This window comes from Eutrigla gurnardus (assembly GCF_963514095.1).
Source record: "Eutrigla gurnardus genome assembly, chromosome: 13".
NCBI classification, from domain to species: domain Eukaryota; kingdom Metazoa; phylum Chordata; class Actinopteri; order Perciformes; family Triglidae; genus Eutrigla; species Eutrigla gurnardus.
This window is the reverse complement of record NC_139936.1, coordinates 146,690-157,500: the sequence shown is the minus strand read 5'-3', so window position 1 is coordinate 157,500 and position 10,811 is coordinate 146,690. Positions and strand designations below refer to the sequence as shown.

The following is a 10,811-nucleotide window of genomic DNA, read 5'->3' as shown; positions in this document are numbered from 1 at the left end:
GAACTATCTGACTGGGACCAGGACCAGGTCTGTGTATGTGTGTGTGTGTGTGTGTGTGTGGGAACCAACAGTCAGAAGAATAGCAGGAAATACACACACTGAATAACACCGGATGTGTCCTGTGATAAGACTCACACTTCCTGGACTCTCTGCGGTCTCACAGTCCACAGTCGAGTCTCTCACACACAGGTTCACCTGGACCACCGGGACCAGGGTTCAACCTGCTTCTGGAAATCTTTTGTGGTTTTGACATGGTTTTGTGAAGTCTGGATGTGGATTAGACCTGTTTCTTCAACCCTGAATTGTGGACTTGGTTTAGATCTGGTTCTTTCAATCTAGATCTGGATTACATTTTATCGTATAAATCTGGACCTGGATTAGATCTGGTTTTTTAAACCTGGACCAGCGTTGATCTGACTGATTTTGTGAAGCATTATCTCATCTCAGGACCCATTCCACATCAAGCAGGACTAGAACTACTCTAAGTAGACTCTACAATTCCAACCTGGATTAGACCTGTATCTCTTCCTGTAAATCTGGATATAGACCAGACCTGGTACTGGGTGAGAGCCTTAGGATTTGTCTGGAGTGGATTAGACCTAGATTTATGATCTGGATTTGGACTGACCTGGACTAGATGTGATGTGCAGAAATTGAACCAACAACCCGGTCTACGGTCATGCACACGATCCACCGTCTGTGCCAAGTCTGCATCGGACAGAACCTGCCTCAGGTTTGGTGAATTTGTTTTAATATGAAGTTGAAATCAATTCTTCTTGTTCCTGGAAGCGGACCCCCTTCATGTGGCTCTGAGTGAGACCTCTTGAGTCCGTTGGATATAAAACATTTAGTAAATCTACTTGAACGTCTTCTAGAATCTCAGGTTCTGTCAAGTCTTTAAGTTTGAAATGGTTCAATGATTCCCACAGACTTTAGGGGGATTGTGGTGGACCTGAGACTAGAGGGGTCTGAGGTCCGGCACCTGCAAAAGAAAATGATCTGGTTCTGTGAACAACTTTGTTCTTGAATTACACACACTCACATATGAAAGTAAGACCAGGTCCATGGTTCAGAGGGGGAAGGGACAGAGACCCTGACTGACTGGGGTGTGTGTGTGTGTGTGTGTGTGTGTCTCTCTCTCTCTTTCCCTGTGTCTGTGTGTGTGTGTGTGTCTCTCTCTCTTTCTCTGTGTGTGTGTGTCTCTCTCTCTCATTCTCTCTGTGTGTGTGTGTGTGTCTCTCTCTCTCTCTTTCTCTCTCTGTGTGTGTGTGTGTCTCTCTCTCTCTCTCTTTCTCTGTGTGTGTCTCTCTCTTTCTTTGTGTGTGTGGGTGTGTGTGTGTGTGTGTGTGTGTGTGTGTGTGTGTGTGTGTGTGTGTGTGTGTGTGTGTGTGAGAGAGTGGAACAGGAAAGATGATTAAATGTGATTTGTGGCCTGATGATGTCACAGTGAGGTCACATTCTAATGGCAGCTGTCTCCTGAGGACATGTGAACTGGACTGATCCTGCAGAGAAATCCAAACAGTGGGAGTCTGAGACCTGTTTGAAGACCTGGTCTTTAAAGACCTGGTCCCTGGTGTGTCTCCTCGGAGCCTGCAGGAGTTTTAATATCAGCCTGTCAGTCTGAGCTCAGGGACATTTAACTTCCTTTGTGGAAAGAAAGGTCTCAGGAGGAGACCCCATTCCTCTGGCCTGACCCTGTTTACAAAGTCATGGTAACAGCTCAGAGACCAGGACCCAGACAAACCTCCGGTCTGGATCCAACAGAAACATCCAGACTCTGTCAACATGGCTGAAGACACACATAAAGAAGCTGGACTCCGGGTCATGTTGGGTTCCAGGTTCTTCTTCTGCCTACATGTGATTAGCTGACATATCCTAACTGTCTCCAGGTGAATGTTCTCAGAGGAAAAGATGGTTTTGGATTCACGATCTGTTCTGACTGTCCCGTCAGAGTCCAGGCTGTGGACCCGGGTAAGACCAGCACCCTGTACATACAAACATCACAACACTGGGCCTCATTCACCAACATATCATTATTATACTATTTTTATTCATTTATTTTATTCATTTATTTTACTGTTAATATTTTATTCTGTATTATTCTATTTATTTGATTGGTATTATTTATTTATTATTGTATGTATTTGTTTAAATAGTTGTTTTTTTCTCTGTAAATATTATAAATAACTAACAAGCTGGAAGACTAATAAACATAATAAAAGTGATAATAATAATAATAAATAATACTTTTTTGTTGCCTGTTTGGACGAAGGCATCACCTGGGGGTTTGGGGGTTCGGATTACGGACTGGACTGTCATTGGTTCAAACTGTGTCTGTGTTTGTAGGAGGTCCGGCTCATCGGTCTGGTCTCCGTCAGGGGGACTCGGTCCTCCAGCTCAATGGACTTCCTGTACAAACCTGGAAGTGCGTCGACCTCGCTCACGCCATCAGGTAGCCCCGCCCCCTCCCAATCTGTTACCTGGTTCATGTTATTTACAATTTAACTTTCTGTGTAAACACAGTCCAGCTGGTTGCCGTGGAGACGATGGTCTCAGCAAACCTGAGGACTGTCTGAAGGGACCAAAAACTGGTCTCAGGTCAAACAACCGAGAAAAAGTGTTTTGATGTTTTAGTTCTGGTTTCACTGATTCACTGATTCTCAGGACCCTCATAGAGCAGGACTAGGACAGGATCAGAACTAGGCAAGGCAAGCAAACTTTATTTGTATAGCACATTCATACACTCAAAGGCAGACTCAAAGTGCTTCACATCATGACATGTCATACAATAAAGTGAAAAAAAAATACAAGAATTAAAAGAAAATAAAGGCAAATTAAAATGCATTACAGAAAGACGAGAATAAAAACATATTTGCAATAATTAAAAACAGTGCAGACATTAAAGGATTTAGCAGAAAGCTATGGTGAACATAAAAGTTTTCAGTCTAGTTTTAAAAGTGGTCAGAGTTGGGGCAAGTCAGGAAGTTTATTCCAGCCATTTGTTGCATAGTGACTAAATGATGCTCTCCCGTGATTGTTGTTTACTCTGGGAATCACTAACAGATTGGTCTCAGAAGATCTTAGTGGTCTAGAAGGCTTATGTAGTGGGAGCATATCAGTGATATACTTCGGCCCTAGACCATGTAGTGATTTATATGTGAGCAGGAGGATTTTGAAATCAATCCTCTGACATACAGGGAGCCAATGTAAGGATTTAAGAATTGGTATAATGTGCTCACATCTTTTGGTCTTGGTAAGAACTCTAGCAGCAGCGTTCTGAACAAGCTGTAGCTGCCTGACAGTTTGGAAGACCTGCAAGGAGACCATTACAGTAGTCTAGCCAACTAGTAATAAAGGCATGTACAAGTTTTTCTAAGTCTTGAGCTGACATGAGCCCTTTAAGTCTTGCTACATTTTTGAGGTGATAGTAGGCTGATTTTGTTACTGATTTAATGTGACTGTCGAAATGTAAATCAGAATCCATAATAACCCCAAGATTTCTGGCTTTGTTTGAGGTTTTCAGGGACAAATTGAACCTTGGGGGACTCCACACGTTACATTGGTAGGTTCTGATACAAAGTCGCCAATGGAAACAAAATAGTTCCTATCTTGTAGATATGACTTGAACCAGTTTAAGACTGTGCCTGAGAGCCCCACCCAGTTTTCCAACCTGTCCAAGAGTATTGAGTGGTCGACAGTGTCAAATGCAGCACTGAGGTCTAATAGCATTAATATTGAAGTTTTGCCAGAGTCTGTGTTAAGACGGATGTCATTTACAACTTTAATAAGGGCCGTCTCGGTGCTATGAAAAGGTCGAAATCCTGACTGGAAGTTGTTGTGGTAGCCAGTTGAAGCCAGGAAGTGATTTAGTTGTTGGAGGAAAACTTTCTCAATTATTTTACTTATGAAGGGTAGATTTGAAATTGGTCTGTAGTTGTTGATAATAGAGGCATCTAGGCTCCACTTTTTTAGAAGAGTTTTAATGACTGCAGTTTTGAAGGCCTTTGGGAAATTGCCTGATTGAATGGAGTTATTAACTATTTGCAATACGTCTATTGATAGGCAGTCAAAAACATTCTTAAAAAAGTTGGTAGGTAAAGCATCAAGGCAGCAGGTGGATGATTTTAGATGTGTCACCGTTTCCACTAGAGTTTTAGAGTCTATGGCATTAAAGCTTGCCAAGATTGCTGTGTTACTTTTGCCTGAACAGGGTGGTGATCCAACTTTTTTGTTTGAGATATCGATGCCGCGTCTGATGCCTTCAATTTTATTAGTATAAAAGAATGCAAACTCATTGCATTTCTGCGTGGAATGGAGTTTAGCTGGTATTTGTGTTGGGGGGTTGGTCAGTCTGTCAACAGTTGCAAAAAGGGTTTTCGCCTTATTAGTGTTGTTGTTTATGATATGGGAGAATCAGTGTTTGGATGTTTATTGCTGTTTTGCTCGGCTACGCTGCGTTGACATGGCTGTCTAACGCTGCCGCGGCAAACACCATCAACCCATCAGACGATCTGCTACTGAAGTACTGTGGGTGACCTACCGTGAGTCCTCCGATAGCACCATCTCCTGCAACTGCTATCCAAAAACGTTCCTTCGCTGCGCTATGGTTTTCCTGGCCTCCTGTCACCGTAATGGAAGTAGCAAACCGAGCTAGGATGCTAACAACTGCTTGCTGCCCCTTGGCCACGACCTCCATCAGATATACCGAGTCTCAACTCAAATACATCTCTGAGTTGCCTAGAGGTGATAAAATCTCTCCATCTCCTGCGTCGTCCCCCCTATGTCCATAGGGCTGCTCATTATAAGTTTGTTTACTTTCATGAAACATTGTCTGTCCCAGCTGTTGGGTGTCATGCCTCTCGCCAGCGACATCATCGATCCAAACCATGCCCCTCTTATGCAAATCTGCTACCCTTGGTCTGTGTAGACAATACGGTCACTCCTGACACTGCACTAACCAGGCCAACATCATTCATGCTGCTTAACATTCGCTCATTAAATAACAAAGCCCTTCTCATCCATGATCACATCTTGGATAAATCACTAGATTTTTTATGTCTTACTGAGAAATGGCAAAATCAACAAGAGTTTATAATTCTCAACCAAGCCACCCCACCAGGTCATGGCTATATCCAGAAGCCTGGCAGCCTTGGCCGTGGTGGCGGGCTTGCTGTTATCCATCGGTCTGACATTCTGCTAAAAGACATCCCAGTGAATACCACCTCCTTTGAGTGTGTTCACTTCATGTTGGGTGGGTCCACACAGCTACAGGTTGTCCTAATCTACTGCCCCCCCCCCCCCCCCCCCCCAAAGCCTCTGCCTGCTTCATATCTGAGCTCACTGAACTGCTTGCCACTGTTTGCCCAAAATCCCCATCTACTATCCTTCTGGGTGATTTTAACATTCATGTGGATTCCAGTAGCTGCTCCCTTGCTACTGATTTGCTCTCACTGCTGGACTGTTTTAATTTCACACAACATGTACAAGGCCCCACACATGACAAAGGGCACACACTGGACCTGGTGTGCTGTGCTGGCATAACCCCCTCCCACCTGCAGTGCACTGACCTGGCTGTCTCTGACCACCTTGCCATTCTTTTCTCGGTCCCTGTGCACTGCAAAAACAGCCCTTCTAGAAAGAAGTAAAATATTCTCATATTCAATCAAATTATCTTGTATCAAGCAAAAAAATCTGCCAATGGGGTAAGCTTTTTTTGCTTGACAAGCAATTCTTAAAATAAGCCCAAATTTCTTAGCTCCGAAAGACTAAAATTAGACTTTAAACTAGATAGAAAATCTTAAACTAATCCAAATTCTTCTAAAACAAGCAATGAAAAAAACACTAATTCAAGATTAAATTACTCAAAATTAGAATTTAAGTCTCTTTACTAATTTAAGAAATTACACCTTAATCTGGGATTGATAATGAGCATAAAAGTAGTTAAAATAAGACATAATTTCTTAAAACAGCATAACAAATATAAAAGTGATGTCTTAAATCAAGATACCAAAAATTTCTCAGTTTTTTTTTTTTTTTTTTTTTTTTATGGCTGGAGTGCCATGCAAGCCTTTTTTATTTGTATTATGAGAGAGACAGTGTGGAAAGGGGAGATAGAGGGGGAAGAAATGCACGAAGGAGATTGCCGGGCCGGGAGTCGAACCACTGATCTCCGCATCGAGGCTGAGCCTCCGTACATGGGGCGGCTGCCTTATCCACTGCGCCACCGGCTTAGCCTCTGTGCATGGGGCGGCTGCCTTATCTACTGCGCCACCGACCGCCCCAGTTAATTTTTTTTATTAACTTTGCAATACAATTGCTCAATTCAACATCCAAAAAAAAAGGGCACTTCTGCATTCCAGATCCATCATAATCAAACAGATTGAAAAGCCAGTTTTGATTTGAACCTCACTATCAAAATAATAATACATCAGTTATTGTAGCAGCATAGCAACTAAACATCATGTTGCAGCTGGTTTGCAGCATAATATCCCATATGGTTTTCAATCTCACCAAGCAACTGTCCTGTAATGAAAATGAAAATATTAATAATAAAAACTTTTGTCCTTGTTTCATGGCATTCTTGAATTGAGATGTTGTGCAAATGGTCTTACTCTTAAAATAAGGCAAATAATCTTGGTGCCCCGCTGGGTTTGATCGTATAACATTTTTATACTCTTTTTCTGGTTCATTCTAGCTCAAAATTAGCTGGAATATCTTATCAAGAAAAAGTAAGGCATACTTTTCTTAAAATGAGATATTTTTTCTAATGCAAAACTTGCTTGACAAGATTAATATTCTTTTTGGACAAAAAATAAGACTTATTTTCTTGATACAAGGCTTTTTTTACTTTCTTGAAATTCCATTTTTGCAGTGTGCCTCTCCCTAAGAAGTGCACCAAGCGGCCCGTTACACTCAGGAACATCAAACGGGTGTGTACTTCAACGCCATCTGACACCGTAGCGACCCACCTTGCCACCTCCCACCTCCAAGAAACAGTTGATGGCATGGTGGAACACTACAACCGTGCCCTCTCTCTCAGCCTGGACTTTGTAGCACCTCTCACAACGCGTTACGTGTCCTTCTCTCGGCCTGCCCCCTGGTTCACCCCTGAGCTCCGCAGGATGAAAACCACAGGACGTAGGCTCGAGAGACGATATAGAAGATCCGGCCTCACTGTCCATCGTGAAACTCAAAGAACACGTAACAAGCTACAAAGATGCCCTTGCTCAGGCGAAAACAAAGTACTACTCCACGCTCATCAATAACCAACAAAAACACCCCAAATTGCTCTTCTCCACCATCAACCGTCTTCTCAACCCTCCTGATGATGCTGCTGACCACTGCTCAAGGTTCCTGGATTTATTCCGACAAAAAGTGGACAACATCCACCAGCAACTCCAGTCTCCTGGGCCCTCCCTGTGCCCCTCACTGCCCAAACAAGATCCCCACCACGCTGCTGCCTGCTCTCACCAGTGCTGCCTATCCACCTTCTCTCCACTGGATGCTGACCAAGTCAAAAAACTGGTCACCTCAGCCAAGTCGTCAACCAGCAAACTGGACCCAATGCCGGACCACCCTGTAAAGGCCTGTCTTCCCATCCTCTGCCATCCAATGGTTAACATCATAAATGCAGCTCTGGCCTCTGGTGTGGTACCATCCAGCTTAAAAATGGCAGCAGTCATTCCCACTCTCAAAAAGCCAGGTTCAGACCCGGATGACCCCAACAACTACCGTCCAATCTCCAACCTCCCTTTCCTCAGCAAAATCATGGAAAGAGCAGTGGCTGCCCAGCTACAACACCACATGTCCCACCATGAGCTCTTCAAAACCCCTCCAATCTGGTTTCAGAACCCACCATAGCACTGAGACCGCCCTTATCAAAATCACAAATGACCTCCTGCTTGCTGCCGACAATGGCCTCATCTCCATCCTCATCCTCCTTGACCTTTCTGCAGCTTTTGATACAGTCTTTCATATCATCCTCCTCCAACGCCTCTCAGAGGTCATCGGCCTCAGTGGCTCAGCACTATCCTGTTTCCGGTCCTACCTCACAGACCGGAAACAATTCATCACCCTAAATGGCTCCAACTCCCATACAGCATCTGTCAACTATGGTGTGGCCCAGGGCTCAGTACTTGGTCCACTGTTATTCACCACCTACATGCTACCTCTAGGCCATATCATCCGTAAACATGGCCTCAACTTTCACTGCTATGCCGATGATACTCAACTCTACCTCAGCACAAACCCCTCCTCCCAGCTCCCACCCACACAACTTGTCAACTGCCTGCAGGAACTCAAATCATGGATGACCACAAACCTACTCAAACTTAACAGTAATAAGACAGAGCTCATGGTGGTGGCCCCTGCACCACTGCTCAAAAAGGTTGGAGACCTGGCCCTGGTTGTGGATGACTGCTGCATTTCCCCCTCTCCTGAGGTGCGCAACCTGGGCGTCGTCCTGGACTCCACTCTCTCCTTCCGGTCTCACATCAACAACACCACCAAGTCTGCCTTCTATCACCTCAGAAACATCTCACGACTCCGGCCCTCACTCACACACTCAGTCACAGAAACACTCATCCACGCCTTCATCACCTCCTGCCTGGACTACTGAAACGGTGTCCTGCCTGGACTACCCACCAAGGACCTTAGAAGGCTCCAGCGTGTCCAGAACTCAGCTGCCAGGGTTCTAACCAACACCAAGCCCTGGCAGAATATCACTCCCATCCTCCAACAGCTCAACTGGTTGCCAGTCAAGTCACGCATCACCTACAAGATCCTCCTGCTCACCTACAAAGCTCTCCATGGACTCTCACCACAATACCTCAAAGATCTCCTCCACCCCTACACTCAGTCACGCTCCCTGCGGTCCTCTGACAAGGACCTGCTGGCAATACCCCGCACAAGGTTGCGAACATTTGGGGACAGGGCTTTCTCTGCCTATGCTCCTACAAACTGGAATAGTCTCCCACTCCACATCCGCTCTGCCCCTTCCCTGCCAATGTTCAAAAAGCACCTCATTTCTTTGCGCTAAGTCCTTTGATCCCTAACCCCCCTGTCCCCCCCCGCCCCCCCCCCCCCCCCCCACACACACACACACACACACTTTTTGTGAAGCGACCTTGAGTACTATGAAAGGCGCTATATAAGTCCAAGCTATTATTATTATTATTATTATTATTCTCTGGGCTGTTACAACAGCAGCTTTTCTCCAGGGTGCCTTTTGCTTACCAGAAATTGTTTTAACCTTAGCAGGTGCAATGACATCTATGACATTCAGAATTTTGGAATTAAAGATGTTTACAAGATCATCAGCATGACATGGGTTTAGAGGTGGTAACGAGGAGATGGCATTTTTAAAGAGTACATTGGCATGTTCATTGATGTACCACTTTTTGACCTTATTTGATTCTTTTTGTGCGTCAGGAATGAAAGTAATATTGAATATTAACTAATATTAACTAGAACCAGATCAGGGCTAGAACAGGAGGACAGGAGCGGGACTAGAACAGGATCAGGACTAGAACAGGAGTACAGGAGCAGAACTAGAACAGGATCAGGACTAGAACAGGAGGACATGAGCAGGACTAGGACAGGATCAGGACTAGATTAGGATCAGGACTAGAACAGGATCAGGACTAGAACAGGAGGACAGGAGCAGGACTAGGACAGGATCAGGACTAGAACAGGAGGACATGAGCAGGACTAGGACAGGATCAGGACTAGATTCGATTCAGGACTAGAACAGGAGGACAGGAGCTGGACTAGAACAGGATCAGGACTAGAACAGGATCAGGACTAGATTAGGATCAGGACTAGAACAGGAGGACGGGAGCAGGACTAGAACAGGATCAGGACTAGAACATGAGGACAGAAGCAGTACTAGAACAGGATCAGGACTAGAACAGGAGGACATGAGCAGGACTAGAAAAGGATCAGGACTAGAACAGGAGGACATGAGCAGGACTAGGACAGGATCAGGACTAGATTAGATTCAGGACTAGAACAGGAGGACAGGAGCTGGACTAGAACATGATCAGGACTAGAACAGGATGACAGGATCAGGACTAGATTAGGATCAGGACTAGAACAGGAGGACAGGAGCAGGACTAGAACAGGATCAGGACTAGAACAGGAGGACAGGAGCAGTACTAGAACAGGATCAGGACTAGAACAGGAGGACATGAGCAGGACTAGGACAGGATCAGGACTAGATTAGATTCAGGACTAGAACAGGAGGACAGGAGCTGGACTAGAACAGGATCAGGACTAGAACAGGATCAGGACTAGAACAGGATCAGGACTAGATTAGGATCAGGACTAGAACAGGAGGACGGGAGCAGGACTAGAACAGGATCAGGACTAGAACAGGAGGACGGGAGCAGGACTAGAACAGGATCAGGACTAGAACAGGAGGACAGGAGCAGGACTAGAACAGGAGCAGTGCTAGGACAGGAGGACAGGACTAGAACCCTAACCCTTCCATCATCAAGCCATGTAGCACTTGGTCAGGACCTTGGCGGACTCTGCTGGACCAGAAAGCACAGCAGTGCCTGGTGGAGACAAGTTATTGAAGGATTTTGACTTGTTGATATTAACGTTAACATTTGTAAATATTAACCAGCTTGGTGTTTACTTGTTCAGAAGCTGTTCGTCTCAGATCGTGTTGGTGGTCTGGCGGGGTTCACCTGAGCTCAGGTCAGGATGTGAATCTTTGCTCCGCCCACCAACACACAACCAGGTGAGTCTTTATAACAACTCTGACAACCGCTGGTCACAACAGGAAGTGACAGTATCCTCTGTCTCCT

At 45.0% G+C, this 10,811-nt stretch overlaps 1 protein-coding gene across 2 annotated transcripts in view; it reads left to right on the top strand.

Annotated features, from left to right (window-relative positions):
- The window catches only part of LOC311023198 (regulator of G-protein signaling 3-like), a 32,778-nt gene that overhangs the window by 7,047 nt on the left and 14,920 nt on the right, over window positions 1–10,811 (top strand). Inside the window, exons 1-4 of one of the 2 annotated variants that reach the window (XM_084024901.1) lie at window positions 191–733; window positions 1,890–1,971; window positions 2,347–2,452; window positions 10,648–10,744. In XM_084024901.1, coding sequence (XP_083881027.1) covers window positions 680–733; window positions 1,890–1,971; window positions 2,347–2,452; window positions 10,648–10,744 — 339 coding nt within the window. In that variant the 5' untranslated portion in view covers window positions 191–679. Of the gene's footprint in view, window positions 1–190; window positions 734–1,889; window positions 1,972–2,346; window positions 2,453–10,647; window positions 10,745–10,811 lie in introns of those variants that run through there. The other variant, XM_084024900.1, reaches the window with a different exon arrangement.